This window comes from Bombus impatiens, unplaced genomic scaffold, assembly GCF_000188095.3.
Source record: "Bombus impatiens unplaced genomic scaffold, BIMP_2.2 scf_0225, whole genome shotgun sequence".
Taxonomy (NCBI): Eukaryota; Metazoa; Arthropoda; class Insecta; order Hymenoptera; family Apidae; genus Bombus; species Bombus impatiens.
The window spans coordinates 1,698,080-1,721,799 of NT_176644.1; the positions used below are offsets into that span (position 1 = coordinate 1,698,080).

Here is a 23,720-nt window from a genome sequence, read left to right on the forward strand (position 1 = left end):
TATCGAAATGTTTTTTGTTTCTTGATTTATTTCTTAGCTCGCGGCTATCTTAGATCCGTCGTCGGGATCTTTCTGGCAAACGGAGATCCCTTTGGGAAATGGATATGAAAGAAACACCTGGACAATAATTTACATGAACATTTTAGTTTATTGTAAGCAACACGTAACACGGATACAGAAGCTCGTGCGATATTCAGCTAGTAGTCGATCTGATTAATATTAATACTAATCGTAAATTGCGCCCGTTATGATATTGCATCGGTCTATCACGATCGAACATCGAACATTGGGATTGCTTTTCAGGATCGAAGGGACATTCTTTCGATCGAATTGGTTCCTCGGTATTTTTCTTGCACGTTTACGCAACGTATTGCGCGAACACCGCGTGTTCTTACTCACTAAATTATTAACAGTGTACGCTTAAACGTTTCCCTCCGATTTGCGAGCTTCGCTACCTAATATATCATCTTATCGTAGCTACTATACGACACGAGCCTGTAATAATGGCACAGAAATCGGTAACCTTTTCTAAAATATTACATGGCAATTGCTATCAAGCGAGAATTTCTCGATTCTCGAAGTCAATCTTTTCTTCGTATTTGAATTTTGCCGCATATCCTGATACTTAGACACCTAAAATCTATTCAAGTAGAACGAGAAGCGTATTTTCCTCGTGTCTGATCGTTTGTTCGATTTTACGCAAGCTTTGCGAACGTGAATCGTCAAAATTAAAACTACCTTCTTGGTGAAACGATTGGCCGACTAAACGACTGGAAGAAAATCGAGCCTGTTATTTCGCTCGTTCTCGATCGCCTGATTTCAGACTGGCATAGTTCCGCTGGATGATTTACGGCGAAATTCGCATGTATGGAGATTTTAACAAGTGTCTCTATCGTTCATTGGTAATCCACACGTACGCCATAGATATTCGTTGTGACTTACGACGCAGAATCACCAGTCAGCTATCCGTATATTATTAGATGTTGAATTTCAAATTTGACATTAAGAAGTGATCAACTTAGACAGTCCAATAATCGCGAGAAATTTGTCGAAATTGGAAAATTTCCGAAATCAGGGACAAACGTATCGCAGCTTTTATCTTCCGCATACTTTGAATCATTGGCAATTAGATCGCAAGAGGGTTGCTTGTCACAATTTCCATCGACAGCTAATCCTCTTCGAATCTTCAAAGGATTAAGCCGACATTTTCGTGTTGGATACACCTTGGTAATGCGAAATATGCGATAATGCCAGTAATACTAATTGCTTGGATGACCTTTGCGTGATTCGAGCAGGAGACCAAGTCGGCGTGTTTATTGTATCGTTGCAGAATTTTCTGCGGCAACGATTTTACGAGGTATTCGAGACCTGTTCGCCACGGAAACGTGATTACTCGCCGCAAGCGAAACCGCAAGGCACAAGGAGTTCGCGTCTCATCGATATCTTACGGCTGCTTGATCCACCAATTAGTCGTGGAATGTCGAGGCAGCGAAACTCGAGGAACTTTGCCGACGCAACGACCTCTTAGGAAGTTCTTCTTCTGTACTTTCGTTCAAGCAAGTCTCTAATCTGCGAAATCGGAAGCACGAATTGCACGAATTACGCGACTGTATTTCGCTTCTGACGAAGATTTTTCCCCTTTCCCCGCTGGAATTAATTACCAAGCAGCCTATAAAGTCGGTTCGATACCGAGTCGCGACTATTTGCCGCGAGGATACGACTTTATGGCATGGATAATCGTCGACGCGATAATTGTCATTTTAGCCGAACGTAGCTGAATATGTAATTGTCGGTATAATTACTTAGGTAGTTACATGGGCGCATGTAAATAGTATTTATCGTAAGTGAGCACGAGCGCGGCCGATCACGGCAATTCGAGGAACGTGATCGTTCTGGGACTGCGATCCTCGAAGTACGAAGGACACTGTTTCTAATTTTCGATCGACTTTGCCGACTTCGAGGTGTCCTGCTACTCTAAGCAGCGGAAGATATTCGAATATCAGGGAAATTGCAATTAATCGATAGAATTAGATTCGTTCGTAAATAAATATATTCGCAAATCGTCCTACGGTTATTTGACGGTTTTATCAGCGTCAATTCGTTGGGTTAGTTGTCGTCGATCGAAAACATACAACAAGAACAAGAAGTAATCACGGTAAATTATAATTTGTGCAGAAAGAATACGTGCTCGTAAAGCTAAGATACGCGTTTTCTTTGTAATATTTTTCGTTTCTCCTATTTGTTTTTCCAACGCCCCCGCCCCCTTCCTCCTTTCTTTCCACGCTCCCCTTTTTTTTCCTCGTGCGTTAGAACGGAAGAATCAATCGTTTTAACGTGCGTGATTTTTGCAGAACGGACGACCGCCTTTCGCGTAGAAACTTTGGCCCTCCAGATTCTTCTTACACATCTGTAACACACAGATACACACCGTTAACGATTAAAATACGTTTCTTTAACTTTCTCCTCTAGAGATCGATCGGTTTATTTCGAGAAGCATTCTCGCACTAATTGCGTACCGTGCAGTTGAAACACTGGCTATGGTAATTATTGTTCAGGGCCTCCACCCAGCGATCTCCAGCTTCGACTGGGAATCCACACGCGAAACATTTCGTCGTGAACAATTCGTTCCAATCTGCGCAATAACGTAAAAGGAAATTCAATTTTTTAACGTGTTTGCTTTCAAGTTGGCCCTTTAAGTGAAGAATTGAGAACATTTAACCAACCAGCTTCGCAGTAGGGCAATCCTTCTTCGAGGAAGAACTGACTGTTGCCAAACAGCTTGCCACAATAGGAACATTTGAAGCATTCAGGGTGGAAATGTTTTCCAATTGCGTTCAGGCAGTCCTAGAGTCATAACCATAAACGGATAAACCGATGAGTTTCGAAGCTAACGTTATACAAATTTAAACAGCTTTTGCGAAAAACTTACGCCTTTGATCTTGTTGTTGCATCTGTTGCAAGATGGGGCGATGAAACGTTCGAAGCAGTATTCGCAATAGAGTTGGCCCTTTTCTTCTACAAAGCCGATATCTTGAAGAGGTCGACGACATTGGGTGTTTACGCAGACGAAATGATCGGGGCACCAAATTTGTCCCAAAGCGGTGATGAATGGTCCCCTAAATAATCGCGATGATTACACATTTTTCCAAGCCGCTGATGGAAGCTAGTATTTTGATACGAAAGAAGCAAGACGTAGCACAGCAAAGAACGATTGCCCGTAAGACAACTATTTTACGAACCTTATGCACTCTTTGTCGTTTTTACAGCACACTGGTTTTACGACGAGACCATTTGACTTGTGATTAGTATTTTCTTCGTTAGCTGTTAACATCGTGCAAACAAGTGAACATTGTTAATCACGTCAGAACAGGATAACGAATTAAAGTTATTATTAGACAACCAAACAAAACAAGTTTTGTCAAACAATACTCGTAAATTGTAACGCACTGCAGACGTTCTTTGGTATTTACAAGCAAACATCACCGACTTTCTAATCTAACGGTATCTCCTGATAAGAGGATCGGATCAAATTTGTACACAATGAAGGTGTAGCCAAACTCTGTCCAACAAAGTGTTTAAAAACATCATCAGTCAGATAGTCCCTTCCCAAGCGCATGTCGATGGATCGGTATTTAAAACACGAGGAACTAGAAAAGCGACTCAACCGTCGTCGTTCGATGACGGAGAACAGAAAATATAAAAGGGGGATGCGGCAAACACTGAAAAAAAAAACAACAAACGGAACACCTAACAACAAAGGGGGAGTACCTGACGTAAGAGTTGCAATAGGCGCACAGGGGCAATCGTGATCCCGGTCCAGTTGCTTGATTTAGGATGCCCCTTCCTCGCTTTGGCGCGCTGCTACCAGCGAAAGTTCCGCTCTTCGACCCGGCACCACCGAGACCACCGACTCCGGTACCTAGATCCGGGTGGGATGACAAATTTGGTGGGTCTACTAAACTGTGGGTATTACTAGAGGGTTCACAATGGATACCGTCCTGACAGTAATTTTGGGTTCCACATTGATTTCCGGTTTGACAACGGTTGTTAATCGAACATTGATCACCTGACTGGCAACGGGTTTCGGTGGAACGACAATAGCTTTGGGTTGTGCAGCAATAACTCTTAGTCTCGCTGCAGCTTTGCTTTTGGCTTTGGCTCTGAGCTTCGGGCTTGTACAATTGCACGGTGGGAACGTTCTGGCCAGTTTTGGCAGTCAGTCGTGCGAGCTGCCCACTCAAATTAGTGCGAGGCTTGTGGATAGGCTGGAAGGAGTTTTTATTCTGAGAGCAGACAGTGGAAGTGTCCTCGTAGGGTAGAGGGATCTGCGGGAAAGGAAGCTTTGCCCTCGATGAAGGTAGACCAGGTTTGGAGCAGGGTGCCACGCAAACGGATCCATCGGGACACGGTGACACGCAGATTCCGCTCTCTGGACAGTTTGGAATATCGATCTCGCAGGCAGATTCTCGGCCGCAGCGACCAGATGGTTGGCCACAGGTTCCAGTTTTCATGCCAAAGCAAGGCGAAACGCACACTCCCGAGCGATCGGCAGTTGGGACCACGCATACGCCTGATTTTTGGCAAGAGGTATTCGGTCCTTCGCACGGTACAACTACCACGCCTGCTTTGGTACCTTGATCGGAGTGAGCTTTGCAAGGTAATACCGTTACACCGGTGTCTGGACAGGGTTTCGATGCTGGAGTTCCGTAACTAACGTGACGCACTTCCGTCGAGCTGCTGTAAACTGGCTGAACAGCGGAGCTCGTTTCCGTTTTCGAGACCATGGGACAGAGCAGCGAAGGTTTGGAGGAACTCGTTCTGCTAATGGCACATACGCCTTTAGGTGGTTTCTCTCGTGGTTCTGTTCTCTCTGGCAAAGGCCGAGCTGGAACTCTTCTCTCGCATCTCTCGAAATCTTCGGTGACTTCGAGCGATCTCTTCACCACCGATTTCTTCTCCTCGCTCGTTTCCTCGCTGGTCATGTACCGTTTCTCTTGATACTGAGCATGAACCGCGTCCGTGGGTTCTTTGCCTGGATCGTCGGTGCGTTTTTCGTCGAAGTCTACGGTCTTGGAAGCGGCGTACTCGGCGTGTCTATGCCCGTCGTCGGTGTCCTCGTCTACTTTATAAGACACGCTCTTTTTAGTAGGGAAATGTATCGAACTTCGCTTCGTAGGTGGAGGATCTTCTCTGATTCTGGGTGCGTGAGCCTTCACGTAACAAGGAGGAGGTTCCGGAGGTCCTTGAGCAGGCGATTTAGACCTTCCTGGAGTTGGAGTCGGAGTTCTGCTCGGCACATACGTGTGACTTTCAACCGCACCTCTTCTCATGGCCACTAAATTTCTTTGATACGACGGAATAGTGTCTGGTTTCTTCAGAGAAGCGGTTATAACTTTGCTACTCGGCGTCTGAGGTCGCGATCTCACCGGAGATGGGGAAGTATCTCTCAGACGAAAATCAGGCGGAGGAGTAGGCAAAGGTCGAGGAGTGCACGGTTTAGGCGGAGGTTCCGTTCGGCTGCTTCTTCCCTCGCCGTATAAGATATCAGCGGGAGGACAATGAGCGCTTCCGTCCGGGTAAAGCGAGGGTGTCTGAGAACGACTGGCGATTTTCTGGTCCTCGGGTCCGATCTCGCGACTAAGAGGCGTGTACGGTCGTTCCGGAGCGATCGTGAGTGCTTCCTGAAACGGAGAAATCGGTCGAAGTTCTTTCTTGGGCGGTTTAGGTCGACACCTATGGTCCAAGTATATAGTTTCCTCCGTGTACACTTCCTTTACGCTGCTGGAAGACGTATTGAGAGGCGTGTATGGTCGATCAGGTGCGGTCGTTAGAGCGTTCACCATTTCAGACTTCCACTCTTTAGGAGTCGAATTCTGAAGGGCAGAATGAGGTATCGGTTTCGGGCCTGTATCAGTCTGCTTCATAAATTGGACGCGTTTTTTATTCGTTTCCATGATTTCCTGAGCCGGAGGATACTTGGAGCATACGCGTCGATCCCTCGGCGCTTGTTGATCCCTCAGACTTTTGTGGACCTGTACCTGTTCTCTTAAACTCTTCTTGCGCTCATCTTCGATGCATCTTCTTCTGACGCGTTCTTGAACCAACACTTCCTCCGTGATCTCCTCGTAAGTCTCTTTGATGAGCTTCTTGCGTCCGGGAGTGTCGCTGTCGGCTTCCGTCACTCTTTCCTCGCGAACGACCGTCCTTCCCAGAGGTTGTTCTCGAACTTCTTCCACTTCTTCCTCACCCTCCTCGAAAGTCACGTGTCTGCTTCGTTCTTCTTCCTCCTGTCGTTTTCGCTCCTCTTCCTCTCGCCGTCTCCTTCTTTCTTCCTCCTCCTCTCGTCTCCTCCTTTCTTCCTCTTCCTGCCTACGTCTCTCCTCCTCCTCCTCCTCCCGCTTTCTCTCCTCCTCTTCCTGTTTCGCTTTCTCTACCATTTGCTGCACATCCACGGCAGAGGTGACCACTTCGGCAGACTCAACGACCGTCTTTTCTTCAGCGTCCTCGACGTCTCTTTCCACCTGAGTGGTGGTCCTTCTCGTGTAAGTTTCTTCTTCCTTTTCCACCGTTTCTTCCTCCGTTGTTTCCTCTCTGGACTCCTCCCTAGGTTCCTCCACCATCGGAGTATCGGTTCGCATCGGTGACGGTTCGACAGTTTTCTCTAAAGTCATTTTCGTCTTCACGTGCATTCCATCGACATCTTCTTCCGACGTCTCCGTTATGAAGTCGTGTTCTCCTTTGATTCCTACGGTGCCTTCGTCTTCGATCTCGTCCGCCGGTCTCAAGTCTATCACCTGCTTGTCGATCTCGGTCGTCTCCTCCTTCGCTTCTTCTTGCTTTACCGCGTGTTGTGTCGGCAGCGGCGGCTTCTCGCAGATAGTCTGTTCGCGTCTACAAATTTCCGCGCGGTACGAACGATGCTCTTCCCGAAATGGTTGATTCCTCTCGCATATCCTTTCCTCCTGACAGATTTCCTTCTGATGGAACTTCTTGCACACTTTGGGAGGCTCGACCCCGCTGTAAGTCTGCTCGTACAGATTGCTGCCTGTCGTAACGGTGGCTGTCCATGGTTTTGGTATAGGCTGAACGATTCTGGTAGGCGTCAGAGATCTCCTGACACCGTCGGTCGAGCCTGGTCTCGATGTTACCTCGCCTCTCGACTGTTTGCCGGTGGTCTCCACCAGCTCCACCTTTCTATACGCTGGACCTGGACAACTGACTCGATCCATCGGTTCTTCCTCGAAGCGATAGCACTGTTTCGTGACTCTCTCCACCTCCCTATCTGTGCTTTCGTCTCTCTTCCTTGTCAGCGCCCTCTCGCAGGCCTCGATGCAGGCTTTCTTTTCTTTTACCGCTTGTCTACTTCTTCGATCGAGGGCAGGATTAGGATCGATGTACAAAGGACTGGCAGTGGGATAAGTAATATCTTCGATCGGCTTTGGGGGCGGCCAGGTCAGGCTTTTCGATTTTACAGAGCTGGGACGGTATTCGGTCTTGGTGTCCTCGACGATCTCGTAATAGTAGGACTTTTCGTGGGTTTCCGTCGAGCTTTCTGGGATCATGATGTTTCACGGGATCGTTCCGCAGGAGGGAGATCGATGGAATTTTGCCGGGTGCACGGTCGGAAGCGAGCAAACGGAAATCAGATTGCACGAGGCACACAAAACGTTTGACACACGCGTTTGATAACATAGGCGGTAGGTGGGAGTTTTGGGGCGTGTTAGAAAGAACGAAAGAAAAACAAAGAAATCAGCTGTGAGTAAGAAGCACATTGACCGATACGTGCCCGTGATCCTTTTATCGTAAAGCAAGTTCATGTTGACGATCATCGAATATTTAACTGAAAAGATAATGGGCTACTGGATCGCGGGCACGTCCAGGATGCTAAATAAAAAGAAGCGCAGCTTAAGAATGAAAAAAGATAACGAACGATAGCCAGGATCAGGAAGTTACACATTTTCGTGATCGGCTGGCTGCGTTCAAGCGATGAAAAACCAAAGCTCGTGATTAAAGCGATTGATCAACGCGTTAATTAAGCGTTACGAGTGAGCAGACGCACTTCTCCAAAATCATTCGCCAGTCGAACACTCTGTCATTGAACGATCTACAGATTCGAAGATCAATCGCATCTCTAGACGATCGTAAAAAAAAAAGGGAACACGAATTTCGAGCGCTGTGGGTTAGCATCTCGACCTTGAGTGCACCTCGAAGGAGTCGATGCGAAGCTAGGAAAAAATGTAGTTAATCAACGGTACTTTGGAGGATCTTGAAGATGCGTGTACGTGTGTATACGTCTATGTATCGTAATATGTATGTGTGTGACATGAAGTGGTAAAGGGAACAACATGTATCGAGCGAAGAACGCTTGTTCGGCTTAACTATCGCTTTATTTCGCAATCGCAGTAAGTTCTCAACACTTTACGAGAAAATCATTTGTCGACGATAATACACGGCTCGAGTCACGATCTTTTTAATTTCGAAATCACCGATTCTTTCGAACGATAAAACAGAGAACCGAACAATTGGTGAACGTTGAACAAATTCTAATCCCGTTTCGAATCGTTGTATTCGAGATTAAAGAAGAATCGCGAGCATCGAACGTAAATAGTTATTTGCATAGAATTGGACTGTTCGATTCGGCTGTCAGCACGAAGACGACGACGGCGTAGCTGAGAGCTACCGACTCATGCGAATGTGAGGGAGAAAGGTCTGGGTTTCGGGTTGAAAGATGGACCGGCTGAAAAAAGATAAGAAAAGAAAAAATTATGTCTGGAGGAGCATGAACGGAGTATGACTTTTAATCGAAGTACCAATTCGATTTCCGATTTCTAAGCCATTCTTTTCGCTCGTATAGAATATCGTTCGCTATCAATATCGTACGTGCGAGTAGTATAAGAAAAAAATAAAAAGTATTTATACAGAGGAGATACCATCGCGAAAAATAACACATAGTAGTCTCTATCGAAGTCTCTTCATCGTTACGTAAGATCTTTCTATCGAAACAGACTTGACTCATTTATACGCTATTTAGGTCTCGAATTCAGTCGTCCCAGTTTTCTTTCCGATCAGCCTGCATCGTCGTTGCTCCATAGGACCCACCACGATCTCGATCGAAGTTCAAATAAACGTGTCACTCTGACGACCGTGATCGTCGAGAATGTCTCGCGATGTAGAATGAAATGTCGCAGCCCTCAGAAATCGTCGTCGACGTCGTGAAAACGACGAGCGGATGAAAGCAAAGTTCGACAGAGAGCTTGCAAACGACAGAAACGTGACGGCAAATAGTTCGAATGATCCGTCGATCGTCGTGAACGCGTTTCAATGAACGGAGTTGCGAATAGTAACAGATAGATAGATAGATAGATAGATAGATAGATAGATAGAGATAGATAGATAGATAGATAGAGATAGAGAGAGAGAGAAAGAGAGAGAGAGAGAGACGGAAAAAAAAGATAATGCGAGGGACACAAGCCAAATGGGGCATATTAGCCAAAGCTAGAAACTCGGTCAGAGGATTTGGATCTAATCGTCGTACCTCTGAAGGGCACATTTTTTGGCTTTGGTAGTACCGAGAAGAGACCTATTTGCAACAATCGAAGACACAGTGAGGCCAAGGATAATAGGCGGGTCCCGCCATTAGGATTACACCGATCGACCAGAGATCGTTCCTCCAGATACCAAACGAGAAAGTCGAGCTTGTCATCGGTAATTTATACGACCGCAATTTCCGCTTTTGTTTCCTGCTAGCGTTCCGGGTTGACATGGCTCTGGCGTGCCTGTCGTAATTATCGCTAGAATGCTGGCGTCGCGACGCGGAATTTCATGCACGTAACAGTCGAGGCGAAAAGCAGAGGTACTTCTAAAATCATGCTACTACGGAGAAGGAGCTCAACTTTTATCTCTTTCGTCTTATCCTTTTTATAGATCTCTTTCCGTTTTAACGAGGGACGCAGTTACATAACGCGATCGTCAATTATGTAATGACAAGTCGTAAGATGGAAGAACGATTTCACGTACGTCTAAACGGCGATCTCGACGATTCTCGTGGTCACTTTTCCCTCGTGATTCTTCAACGCGAGTCTAACCGCGATGTATTACGAAGAAAGAAACTTACCGGTCACAGTCTGACTCTGAGGTCGTGGTAGAGTGCTATTTCCTGTATTCGCTAGCGGTGGTGACGATATAGTAGTACTCGATCCTCCGAAGGGTTTAGGACCAATTAAATTGTTCGATGCTGGAGCCTGCATGATAGAAGATACTCGATTATTTATCGTTCTCGTTCGATCAAAGCACGATCATAGTACAACGATACGATTAACAATATGGTTGTGTGATCGGAACAATTAACGGACAATGACGTTTTGCATTTCAACAAATAACAACGAAGGTACACGTAGAATTTCGTTAGATGTGAGATTAGTGAGGCGTCGTGGCAAACAACATGACAAATGCGATGCATATTGCTACGTTTAATAAACTAGCGTCTACGTAACGAGTCGAGAATTTCGATTAGCGTCAGAAACGAACGACGAACACTGATAACAATTATATTCGCCGCTGCCTTGACATCACGTTGCATCGACACACAATAGAAGAAAAAAAAAAGAAGAAAAAAAGAACAGAATATACACGGTCTTATCTCAGCAATCGCGCAGCATCGCGATCGTAGTGAAATTTTCTCCACACGCTGGCATCGTTCTCTGAAAAAAGCGACAACTTTGAGTGAAAGCATGGTGTCAGCGACGTTACCCTTTCGCGCACTAAATCACGAACTCAACGGAAAGTTACGAATTCAAGCACAACGTTCGCGATATATTCTCCATGCTCGAATCACACAGCGAAGGATTTCGTCGACCTTCTTTTTCTTTCTTTTTCTTTGCGTTTAAACTTTTCGACGTACTTCTCTGGAGAACATATCTGGTATTCAAAGCAGCGGCACCGCGGACAGCGTGATTTTCATCGGATCGCTAAGGACGTACCTTACCGAGCGTAAGGTTTCGAGTGTGAGACGTTTAAGACGAGTCGCGTTGGGACATTACCTGCACTGATCGGAAACTGGGTGGATTGACGGGCGAAGTGCCAAGGCGGGTGGGCTGTAATACATAAAACGACAGAACCATGTCACGTGGAAGTGGCAATTAAAAAGGGGAGAGATTCGTGGCAGAGTCGAGGCAACACGCACACTCGTAGTCGCGCCAGGCTAATTAGTCACAGCTTCGAAATAATCGTCGCCGACGCGAATAATTCAGATTTTCGACTGACAAAACCTATTCTTGCGTTTACTATCGGCAAGTACATCACAGCGCATCGGAAGGACGATCAGGTCGAATATCACAACGATGAATATCATCCGAGTGATTCATATCTCTTTTCTCGCCGAACATTGACTGTGTTTTCTTGTTTCTATTTCGCTCGATCTGGTTTTTTATATCGATACGTATTCCTTCTTGGCTTCGTTCGCCGCGTCTTTCGAACGACTGTTTACTTTCGAATTTAACTCAGAGACAAGATCTCTCGGATGTCCAAGTATCGTTGAATTCGTCGACGACGAAACCGCGATCGACGATGCCGATCGCGACTCGATGAATCGTCGTTCGCATCGGAGAACGTTTGGGTAACATCTCGGGAAAATGTCGGAGATTTAACGACGGTCTTACTGTCGGATAAAAATCACCGGTATTGCCTAACCTCTGTACAACCGGTCTGAATGGTGATCGTGCTCGTAAACGTTTTCGATTCCCAGTGGCAGTTGTCGTTGCTGATGCAGCCGTTCCTATTCGGGGACGATAGCTGAGAATTCGGGAATCCGTAATCGGGACTCGTACGGTTGTAAGCCTGGAAAAGCAATTAGTGCCAAGCAAACACCACACGTGTTATCGTCTTAAAACTGTTGTTTTCCTAGATTCTTTGAAATTCGATAAAATCAAGTCGATTGGAAAGAACGATGCTCCGAGATATCAGGCAAGATCGAAGCGAACAAACGATCAACCCGGTGTCATTTGCGAGCGCGACAAGCAAAATTGGATGCGATATTTCGAAACTATATAGGAGGCACGTAGGAGAAAGGAAAAACGTGGATACGAGGACGCGATTAGGCGAAAAATACTTACGGAGAATGGTTGGGGCGATGATGCGTGATTACTCAAAGGTGGAGACAACGGTGCATTGGCGAGCGCAGCGGAAATCGTGCTTGCAGGAGCCTTTCCGCCTCTGTGACATTTAATTGGCACTTTATTCAAATTCTCCGCATATTTCCATCGTTATTCCATAGGTTTCGTGTCGTTATGATATAATACTTACGGTGGTATGGTAATTGGAACCATGCCAGCAGGTGCATTTTGCCTGGCGACTAGTTTCGCGTGAATGTCGCAGTACAGTTTGTTGTTGATATTGTAATAACCGACGTTCTTCAGGGAGGTGCCACAGGTGGAGCATTTGAAACACTCTACGTGAAGATTTTTATCCTTGATCCTTACGAACACACCCCTGCGGAAGAGAATGCCCGATTAAGGTGACGATATATCTTTATCCGTTTGATCGTTTTAATAGGTGCAAAGTGCATTGTTGTCGGATGTGCCACGAGTTTTTCATCTAAATATTCAGAGGGAAAGAAAAAAAAAGGGGGGCGGGATTCGATACCTCGACGAGAGAGGCCGAGAACACAGGGATTGTCACGTTGTATCGTGGTGTTTCTCAAAAACTAACGTCTGTTCGTGGTTGCGATGCCGTGTTATGTGAAATGAGTCTTAGTTAATCCGTTTGCATACTCTTTCAAGAAAATAACGTGTGCTTGACTCGATGAAAAAATTGTACGAAATACTTGAAAATATGTATGCGTATCGAACGACGCAACGAGAAATGTTCGTAAAGCGCGGGGAAAGTTACTCCCGGAACGTTTAGAAGATGTTCGATTTCTCAAAAAGGGCGTAAGAGGTTTGCAAAAAAGATATGTTGACAAAAAGTACTGAAAATACGTACAAAAAAACACAACATTTATACAAAAAAGGAAAAAACACGTTCAAAAACAAAAAGAAAAGTCACAACATCGAAAGCATAGTTTATACCATCCTGGTGACTACGTAACCAGAACAATTCGTCAGACAACGCATAGAATGCTAATGACAAGTCGAAGAAATGCGATGGTGGTCGAAGAATGATCAGACATACGTAAATCTTGCTAATCAATTCCCATGAAAATTAAGCAAGAGAAGCTCTCACAATTGCCAATGATTTCCACACTTTTCCGCCGAGTAATGAGAATCGCGAATAAAAAGATACGTCCTTTTTCCAAGGAGCGATACTGACGACGATAGAGGCGACAGAGAAAGAGATAGATAGATAGATAGATAGATAGATAGAGAGAGAGAGAGAGAGAGACAGATTCTGTGCTTCCATTCAAAATACATAGCGACAAAACGTGCACGTTTACAAACATCGATATATATCGGATCATCGATTTACGATGGACGAACGCGGAAAACGCACATTCTCGTCTTACTTAGTCGAAAAGCGTTTCGGGATGATACTAGCGTACGACAATCGAGCAAAATCAAGGCGGCCATCATTTTTGCGTACTCTTTGTCCGGCCAAGAACGTCACGTTAGGAACGAGAGTCACGATTCGCAACGAGATACAAAAAAGAATGAAAGAAGCAAAAAGTCCTGCTACAAAAATACTTGAACGAATGATCGTATAAAATATCACGGAATCGCGAGCTCGTTCCCACCCACACCCACATACGTGACATTACTTTTTTTTTTTACGGGCGAGACACTTAATAGAAGCGACATATCGTCGAGAAGCTAAAATTCTCCGGCCCATTTCGACCGTGCAAGGGAAGAGAGGATTTCACGTAAATATGTAGTTACACGAGAACTCGGTCGCAGTTGCTACAACGAACAACCGATGACGCCGGGGAGGAAGAAGAGGACTCCTGTCGTTGCACTTGACGTTTCGACGACGGACTTTCATTGTAATTGACGGCCGGTATACCGTGCAGGGCATGAAATAGAGGCGTGGGTGATCTCGGCGAAGTGGCCCTTCCGCCAACGGCATGGCTCACCGACGAGTAAAACTCTGTTCTCGGAGGTACTACGACATGGAAGTAGAGAAACCGTACTGTGACTCGACCAATACGAGAAATTTGTCTAATAGCCGCGAACAACTAACGAGCGAATTGTTCTCCGTGGGAACATTCTCTGTCATCTCTTATCCTGCGCGTGAACGAATTTCTAAATCGTATCGGATACTTCTGATACGATCTCTCTTTATAACATAACGAGGACGAATTTTCTGCTGCCAGTTGCAATTTAAGACGGCGGAGAATTATCGTTCAGAAAATCCGATTCGACGTTAGAAATCGGAGCATAACCGCGCCGCTCTCTTCTTTCGTGCGTCGAAAGGAAATGGTTTCGTGGTCGCTGCAACTATTAGAATCGTCACGGTCCTATTTCCTTTCTCGTTCTCGATGTCTCCGGTCTGAAAGAAATAAAGTAACGACCGAGGGGACGATGCGCCTCGGCGCGAACTTACACGATGAGCCTCTCGCATTCGGCACAAATGTTCTGTCCAGGTGGAAGGCTTGATTGCGGCGTCGACGGTTGCTGCTGCTTGGTTTCGGGTGCCGAGACTGGCCTCAGTCCTGCCAGGGCCGGCGAAGACGGCGTAATCACGCCGCTCTGCGCAGTTGGCTCCGCTATTTCGCAAAGAAGTTATCGTACCGGCATGCACCAGACTAACTGGAGCCAGCTGATCCAGTCGAAAAATCACTGGAGAGAGACTCTTTATCGCGCGTTACGCTCCTTTTAAGAAACGTTTGTTCCACGCTTTGCGCTCCACTACCGTTAGCTTACTTACGTTACGACTCTCCAGAGATTTTTCTTAGCTTCGTTTTGCATAAGACGTTCGACTATTAATAACAAGACAGAAGTAAACTCGAATTCGTTCTCGATAATTCGACAGAATTCCACGAATCTAAGAGGCGTCGATGTATGTTTCTTTGCTATTCGAATTTCTAAACGCGATTAACTACTAACCGGGTTCCGGCGTCTTTGGTTCTTTGTCCGCTTCCTGAACCATCTTGAATACCTCGCTGTTCTCCGCGTTGTAGTTTTTCTCGTTCTTTTTAAAGTTCACCCTGCAAACAATCGGCTCTGTTACCGTAAACAAAACTATTCCTGCAATGGTTACGTTCTATCGTAGAAGATCTTACCCAAGCACACCACCGGCTAGAACTTCCGCTTGCGCCGAAAGAGTTTCCGCGATAGTCTCCTCGCTATATATACCCACAGGGCTGTTGTACTGTTTGTTAACTATAGATTTGATCGAACCGTCTCCCGTTCCATTCAGCTGCAACACGCGAATAAACGTTCGTTAGATGGTTTTTGGCGTTGCGTCCGAAGATTCTCCGCTTCTTCAATCAATTGACACTAACGAATGGCTTTGGACTGAAGTTGTGACCGCTTCCGATGTGCGATCCATCTTGTTTCTTGGCTGCCAAGGATGTCTTCGTAACTGGAGCGATATTGCCAAGCCCTGCGGTGGGCGATGGCGACGGCAGGGTCGAACTTATCGGAGACACGTGTGGTTTCCAGGTACTACCGCCTCTGCGAACGACAGTAACGAGATAAACTCACGGTAATAACCGATCGGTCGGAAAATGGTCGAGTCGCAGTCGCGTCTGTTGCTACCTCTGTATGGTCAACTCGAAGTTGTTGCCAGCTCTCACGATAACATCCTGCGCGTCCTTGTGCCTCAGATTGTACATCTCCGTGTTATTGACCCTGATAACTGCATCGCCGGCCTTCAAACCAGCCGCTTCCGCCGGCGATCCGGTATTAACCTGCAATGCACGATGTTTACTCAACAAACGAATATCGTGTTTTTCTCTAAAAATGATAATTCCGACGAATCAGTGGTCGATACGTGGCCCATTTTCCAGGGATACGCAGACTCTGTCCTCTCTGTCGAGGAGACGTTCGGAAGACTCGAGCCGCTATATTTAAGTGCATGCGTTACACCTCGAATGTCGGATACTGTGCATCCATTCACGCGAGGACGTTCGAAAAAAGAAGGTTTCGCTGAGAACACGAGCAGGAACGTCGAAGATAAACCAGGGGGAGCCTTATTGAAGTCTAAGAATACGTTTTTTGCTCGATCTAAAACCCTCCTGCTGTTTATTTCTTGCTGTTCATTAATCGTACACGAAGCTTAAATGCTTGATTATCGTCCTTTCACGCTCGCGGATCTGCCCGCACGTTCTCGAAGAAATCGCCAAGTACGCTTCGTGAAGAATTCTTTCCAGAGGTTCGAACGGCCCAATCGCGACACTGCCAATCGTCGTTATTTATGCATCGCGCAGTTTTATCTTTCTTCGCCTTAGTCAAGTTCAACAGACGCCCGGCGATTAAGGAAATGAATTACCTTGCGTGATCAATGAGTCGCTTTAAATCATCGTAATTTATCGCGTAACACCTCGCACACTCTTTCAACTGTGATTTTGCTGCGAGTTAATTACGCTATTAATATATTTGGTAACCAGTATGCGCAGAGTATACGCGATCCGCTTTGCCTCGTTGCTTTTGCCCATTGAACGAGACGCTTGATCTCTTTTCGGCCAGCGATTAAGAGTAATCGATACTTTCGAGAGGAAGAAAACGAAACGAGAAGCTCATTAAGAGAGCCTCCTACAGTTAAAGAGTCGGCTCTCGTCGTCTCTCCTTTCTTCCTTCGATGTTCTGACGGAATCGAATATAATTAATAGACGCGCATCAGACCGATCCAGGCCCTAGTTCTTTCTATAAATAGTAACCCGTACGTTCGTTGATTTATTATCGTTATTTTTATTAACGGATCTCGTACACCGGAGAACGATACTTTTTCCACGCTGCCACGTTCCTTTTATTTCCAGTCTGTCGAGCTACGAATAATTTTTCCAGTGGTTGAAGAGAGTATGGGCCCGATTCTTACGCACACACGTAGGCTCTCGAGCAAGAGGTTTTTAACGATCAGCCGTGTGGGCTTCGTACTTAAGCTCGCGTCACGAAGACGAAATCAGGGCAGAGGGTGAGTTGTTCGATTTGCACGTCTGCCTCCAGAAATAGGAATGCGAAGTTGCGTCATCGTTGTTGCCGTAATAGTTGGATACGTTTGCTGTGCACGTTATTATCAACAGCGTGGCTGTTCGAACGAGGGTGGGGAATCATCGGTGTTTCGCGTTCCGTGAACACTGGCAAGAAGACCGCAGAGCAAAAACGATACCGATTCGCCAGACGCGGTTAATGGTCAAGGAACTCGTGGCGTTCTTCTCTGTCCCTAGGTGCACGAAAACGTAGGACGTGGACGTAAGTCAGGGTTAAGCTCGGTGGGCACCGTGAAAGCCTGTCTCTAAAAATAGTCTCGGACCGGTTTAAAAATAGGCCCCGAACACATACGCCTCTTATTTGTACGTATACTCGAGCAGCAGGCCGAACCAACAGTTAGAATGCATCAAGATGCAGCATAGTCTTATACGTATGACATATCGGAGCCCAGGCCGTGTATTCATTCTACGAACGCTCCTGCCACCGCGTGAACCGCGATGAATGAACGAGTACGCGCGGACATACGTGTTCCGAGCGTACACCAACTCGGGCCGCAGCGCATGCTTTGGGTAATAATAGCGTCTGACAATTTTGGATAAAGTATACTTTGCCTCTGCTGGCCTGACCGCCTCGTAATGGGGTATACTAATTTCGTAATTAACCGGCCGGGAGGCGTGTTCAATGGAAAATGACGCGAGCTTCCCTCTACATCGAGCGTCGACGCGTATTTCGTAGAATCGAATCGACGCTGCTAGGTTTATTTTCCTTCGGGATAGAAAGTGAAACTCGCTAAACTGTTAATACACGTCGTATCGTGATCTTGAACGAAAGCGTACTCGTTACGAAGTACGCGGGTCGCGTATTTGTGACGAACATCCGTGACTTTAGTAGCTACGGAGCTACTGAACGTATTATTAATAACGACGTATCTAAAAATATATCCCGAAAATATGTGTGACGATGCAAGTAGATGCACTTGAATGCAGCGGAACCGAGAGCGAGAATACGCCAAGGTGTACGAGGTACGCATTCCAATGGGCGGGTTATCAGAGACGGATCCATCCTACCTTCCATGCTGGAATGCATTTCTGTTCTTTTTTCTTTCTCTCACTTTGAGGACTTAAGGCTCGTTCATACGTGCAATACTCTCGAAAAACGTGGACAGGGAACGGGCCTCGGTCAGTGACACCGGTTTTAATCGGACCAAATGAAAGGGAACGCGCTCGATGGAAATAAGTCACCGATACTTTCGCGTCTTCGTCTCGTTCTTATTTCGCTATTTTAACGTCGTGCCCGTTATGAATTTCATTGCGATCGAATAACAGTACAAATCGTTCTGCTAATGGAACAGCGTGTAAAAATACGACGAAAAGAGAGAGAGAGGTCGCGGAATTCTATTAGAATTACCGGTGAAACGCGACTCTCAGCGTTCGTCCATGTAGAATGCAAGCGTGGAATTTCAAAGATATTCTTTGTATTCGAGAATCTCGACGCGGGAACTTGGAAACGTTCGGAAGCCATCGCGTTCGTCCAACGTTTTCGATTATATCGTATCATCCCGTTTCTCGCGACTTCGTCCACATAGTCGTGACGCATAGACCGATAAACTTATCTGCCACATTCGCGAATACTCGCGCCACTCTAATTATATATTGCTGCATACATAGGTCGGAATGGTTTGCGGCCGCGGGAACAGGCAAAGTCAACGGTAGCCTCTGTTGTCCTAAGGTAAAGCAGAAGAAATAGATAGTGACGTCAGGCCGAAATTATCGGCCTACGTTCGATCTGGCCTTATCTTTTCGAACAAACTGCACGATGCTATTCGCGCGCAAGATGTAACAACATACATACGTACGTACGTACGTATCCAAGCAAACGAGTCTAGACGAGTGTATCGTTCGCGTGTAGCCGAGTCGTAAACCTCCTTCTACGGAAGGCTGAATATCGATGACGTCCGTGTCTCTAGAGACCGAGGTTCTACGATTTTTAGTAATGCAAAACGGTCGACCGTGTCGAAACGCGTTGATACATTTTGATCTGCCAAGCGAACGCTCGCTTTTCCTTCGTTTCATCGCCTTCTTCGTATTTGCTGTAATCGCGACGAAGCGACGACAACGTTACAACAACAGCGACGAGACGTAGACGTCTTCTCGGAACGGTGAGTAAGTGATTACGCGTTTCGATAAGGCAACCAGGAAACGGAGTGCAATGTATGCGTGAAAGTGGATTCGATTCTCGGAGGTGCTCGTGATTAGGCTCGATGACACACTCGAGCCGGAAGAGCGTCAACGTCAGCCACAAAGGATCCTTGTTAGATGCTGCTCGAGAGAATCGTCGGCATAGAGTCGACGACTCGAATAATCGAACGCAAGATGCGCCAGTCTCTCTCGTCGATGACGCGAAGCGAGCACTCGGAATGAGCTCACCTCGCTTCTTCGTCGGTTGATAAAGAAAGCGACGGAGGAGCGCGTGTAGTCGATTAGGATTATCGCGGCAACGTCTACGTTTTCCATTCGACGTTCGCATTTGGAACTCCAATGACATACAAGTAGCGATATGACGCGTGCTATTTTCAAACGCGGAAATAGACTCGCGCAACGTGCGATGTTTCTCGATGCAACAGCATTTTTCTCGGACGGATTACAGTTCCACCAGCTGCTATGAAAAACGTTTCTCAAGCGAATCTCAAGTTCGATGATGTCGTAATAGCGATGCGATCACGACGGCGAGGGTGTCGTATTACCCACGAATTCAAGAGGTGCTACTCTAGAAGAGACAAACATACGGCAGAAGACTGATTTCTGGTCTGACTTTTGGCAAATTTCCCACAACTGCCTCCCACTGTGTCTCTTCATTCCCGAAATCGAATCGGCATTTACGATGGCGTTCCTAAATCTTCGACTTCGTCATCGAGATACAATTTCACTCTGCCTTGTCTGGCTTTCCTCATTTGTCTCGCGAACAATACAGGAAAAGAAAAAATCCTATATTACGCGATATCCGAGAAGTTCCTCTTTCTTTCACGTGTCGTTTCTAAGAAAGACTTCGACGATCGTTACGAACGATATCCCAATTACGCGCCTACCTCCAGAACTGTGGCTAATTAACGATCGTACATACGACGTTGCGTGTAACGATAGGTAATTTTCAGAATACAGGAAGCGTGAAAAGAAACGCGCCAGTGAAAATGAGCCGATAGAAATCAGGGGGAAAAGACGGTGGCAAGACGAGAGGAGGGCACACGCGACTCGTCGTGCCAATAATCGTACGAGATAAAAGAACGCCATGGCGTCGTGAAAACGGTAAAAAAGTCGAGGAATTGGGAGGAGGGGTGCGCAGTAAGAAATAAAAGCGATATTTTTATATCCACGGGTGTAAGCTCGTCTGTGGCGTCCGCCACCGGGCCTCGGTCTCTATTAATATCCACGGGCCGGGCTTCCTTTCGGCCTCCGCAGCAATTCTCTTTGCACCGGCGGACCAACGATCGACCACCGGAAAGAGAAGCTCCGATTGGAAAAAAAATTTCGTGTCGCATCTTCGGGCTTCCGCGAACGTCCTTCCGTTACGTGACTCGTCGACCAACGACATTTCAATACCAACGATCGTTCTACAAAAGGACGTATAATTTTTTTTTACCAATGCCGTCTCGAAGAAGGTTGAAAAAGAAAGAGAAACGTTTGCAAGCCCGTAAAAGAATTCGCGGATGAGTAGTTTCGAGTATTTTTATCGCAAACTTAACGATTACGCGCCCGTGTCCTTGGCTGCATTTGCATTTACGCGTAAAAGGAATAACGTATAGCGAGCAAGTCTGGTTGCTCGGCGAGTGGGCGATCCGACGATTAAAAAGCCGTACGTATTTTAAACGCGTTGATATAAATTTGTCCGAAGATCGTTTCCCGATGCGTACGAAAGGACGGTGCGGCGGTTCGAATTGCGAAAATACCGTATGTCACATCGATTGTCATATCGACAACCTCGCCGACGTTTCCCGTCCATGGGCCAAATGTATTTTCGTACCGTGTGCAACGGATTTCTACATCTCCGAGAATCTGTATCTCCAGAAAATCCGGGCCAAAACTCCCACGAACTTGCACGGATTTTCCTCCACGACGGCGACCTCGTCTTTAAAAAAATGTCAATCTTCTCGAATGTTTGTAGAAGGATAAAAAGGACTTGGATAGTCTGTCGATCGATGTACCGTTTAAAAACCCAAGATAATATTATCTGCGAGTTCTTGACATCTTACGAGAGGAGCACGACCCCTGAATCTTCTCGGCAATTGTGCCAAGTTTAAAGCATTTATTTTTCAGCGATAATTTCGCTCTGCCTTCTCGGGTCCACGAAAGCAAGAACTTCGGTCAACGTGCTTTCACGAATTACGTAATCACGCAAATAGTTCAGATACTATCGAGTACGATAGCTGGTCAGCAACGAAGATAATCGAATAGTTTATTCGAGCTGATAACGAGCAGGTCGGTAAACAACGTTGGGTGCGATTGTTGCCAGGTAGTCAGCGGTTGCCAAGCTTTAGACGAGAGCTACGACGATGCCAGAGTTCTTCGTTGTGTACGGATGATGATTTATCAAGCAGATATCAGTCTCGAGCACGGTTTTCGTTCCGAAAGACGTTAAATCATTTTATTACGATCCCGATACTCGCAAATCTTGGTACAGCCGTTCGCTCTCTTCCTCCGTCTCTCCCTACGCATGGTAGATCGTACGGCGATCTATTTTCTCGGGTTTGATCCCAGCTTCGAGGAACAAATCTCGTCGAATGCGGGCTTCGTGGAAAGCCGGAAACTCTTACGTGTCTTTTTCTATCGCTCGTCGGAATTACGAGGTTGCAGCCGGTGCGAGGCAGCTGGCGACATCCTGCGCCAGCTTCGAATTCGCGGTTTGCACCCCGCTGTTTCTGCCATCGCTCGTAAACAAATCGGCCGTACAACTTTTGCCGCGCAACGATTACGTTCTCTTTACCGTGTGCAACACGGAGTTAAGCACGAAGCCGGGCCTCGTAGACATAAACAGAATTCACGAACGGTGACTCGACGCGACGGCTTATTTTCGATAATGACGAAAATCGAACAGCAAAAATATCGCTGTTCTCGATACAGTGCCGTTCCCCTTTCCTCCCCTGCACTCCCCACCCCCGCCCCGTCCCTCTTTTTCTTTCACTCCATTTTTCCCTCCATTCCCATTTCTTCGTTTATTTTTCTCGTTCTCTACAGCCCCGTTCTCCAAGCGGTTCTTGCCAAATGTATTTACGAAGATTTGCTTCTATGTTTAGTCGGGACGATGCATAATTTGCTTCGTGTTGGTTTCGCGATGCCACGGTACTTCATTTTTCAGCGGCGAATTCTGTAAATCGCTTTCTTCCCACGCGGCTGGCAAAAGCCCAGCTATTGCCACATTCGTGTGTTAACCTTTATCGGAAGGAAGTGCCTTCCTCGGATAGGCAATATGCAAAGATATTTTTGTCCGTGCCTGGGCTACCTGTTAACGCCAATCGTTGCGCGATATTATTGTCGTACTCTTTACCTTGAACATACGAAACCACTGGAAAAATAATATGTCGTAGCCGCGCGTTTAACGACCATAGTAGTTAAGTTATCGATTTTATCGTTGCGCAAACGTATTATTACAGACATGGACAATTATCGTCGAACCGTTCCTTAAAGACGATCGCACGATTATCCCGCAGTCGAAGGTATCTTTTCCTTTCGTTCGAGTTTCTAGCCTTGTCGAGTGGGCGCGACGACGCGTTCGACCGCCGTTTGCAAACGACACGAGGCTAGAACGAATCGAACGTAATCCCCGCCGAAGCGAGCCACCACCGTGCGAATGATAAGAAGTTATATCGCCTATCCCCTGAACGATGCGCGTATGTTCTTTGTACTCGTTATCTCGATTTGTAATTAAAAGTTGTTACAACGATACGGTAAGAGAAAGAACGTTAATAAAACGCGTTATGGACGTGACACTATAATCGGCTAATGACACGAGAAATTTATGTCGAGTCCTTCCTCGGTACGATAATGCGACTCGTACGCATCGGTCGCCAACGAAATATCGCATAACAACGCGCCCACGTTGCACCGACCGCGTCGCCGCGGAATCGCGGCAACTCGCGCGCAAATACGCGCAGCTGTTGGTCGCAGATTACGAGACCGAAACCTCCGTCTATGTTTGTGATGTTACGTATGTTATGTATGTAAAATTAGTCGTTGTCGGAGGAATCTCGCGGTTATTTAGCCAAAATGTACGAAAGGATTTCTTTATTTCGAAACATCGGAGCTCGCTTGTCAATTTCGCGGACGAAACGTACGCCTGTATCGTTCGTCAGAGTGAAAAGATTACACGCGTACGAGCACGTTTCGAGTTTCACGTAGTCGCGGCTCGTCGATAAGAGCGTTTCTGTCCCGCGTGAATCGCGCCCGACACTTCTGTCGTTTAGTCTCCCCTTTTTCTCGAGCGAACAAGCAGGAGACGCACGTGCTACGTCGACGATTGGTATTTTTATCGATCGACACAAGATCGCTCCCTCCGACGAAAAATTTATTTTCGCGGTGACCAACGCGGTCCAGGAAGCACGAAGCCGTCGACGACATCGTCGTCGTCGTTGCCTTCGTCTTCGTCGTT

General features: G+C 46.5%; 1 protein-coding gene across 6 annotated transcripts in view; it reads right to left on the reverse strand.

The window, feature by feature from the left end:
• Nucleotides 1-357: 357 nt before the first annotated feature.
• LOC100744292 (PDZ and LIM domain protein Zasp) overlaps nucleotides 358-23,720 on the reverse strand; it is a 26,367-nt gene continuing 3,004 nt past the window's right edge. The window contains exons 2-17 of one of the 6 annotated variants that reach the window (XM_024366642.2): nucleotides 15,690-15,841; nucleotides 15,434-15,605; nucleotides 15,212-15,348; nucleotides 15,036-15,136; nucleotides 13,869-14,091; nucleotides 12,301-12,486; nucleotides 12,111-12,210; nucleotides 11,689-11,835; nucleotides 11,040-11,093; nucleotides 10,115-10,241; nucleotides 9,536-9,580; nucleotides 3,769-3,919; nucleotides 2,930-3,116; nucleotides 2,724-2,844; nucleotides 2,517-2,632; nucleotides 358-2,407 (exon numbers count right to left, since the gene is read on the reverse strand). In XM_024366642.2, the coding sequence (XP_024222410.1) occupies nucleotides 2,330-2,407; nucleotides 2,517-2,632; nucleotides 2,724-2,844; nucleotides 2,930-3,116; nucleotides 3,769-3,919; nucleotides 9,536-9,580; nucleotides 10,115-10,241; nucleotides 11,040-11,093; nucleotides 11,689-11,835; nucleotides 12,111-12,210; nucleotides 12,301-12,486; nucleotides 13,869-14,091; nucleotides 15,036-15,136; nucleotides 15,212-15,348; nucleotides 15,434-15,605; nucleotides 15,690-15,841 (2,097 nt within the window). In that variant the 3' untranslated portion in view covers nucleotides 358-2,329. Of the gene's footprint in view, nucleotides 2,408-2,516; nucleotides 2,633-2,723; nucleotides 2,845-2,929; nucleotides 3,117-3,768; nucleotides 7,553-9,535; nucleotides 9,581-10,114; nucleotides 10,242-11,039; nucleotides 11,094-11,688; nucleotides 11,836-12,110; nucleotides 12,211-12,300; nucleotides 12,487-13,868; nucleotides 14,092-14,532; nucleotides 14,696-15,035; nucleotides 15,137-15,211; nucleotides 15,349-15,433; nucleotides 15,606-15,689; nucleotides 15,842-23,720 lie in introns of all 6 variants that reach the window. The other 5 variants (XM_012383872.3, XM_024366643.2, XM_012383870.3 and 2 more) reach the window with 5 other exon arrangements.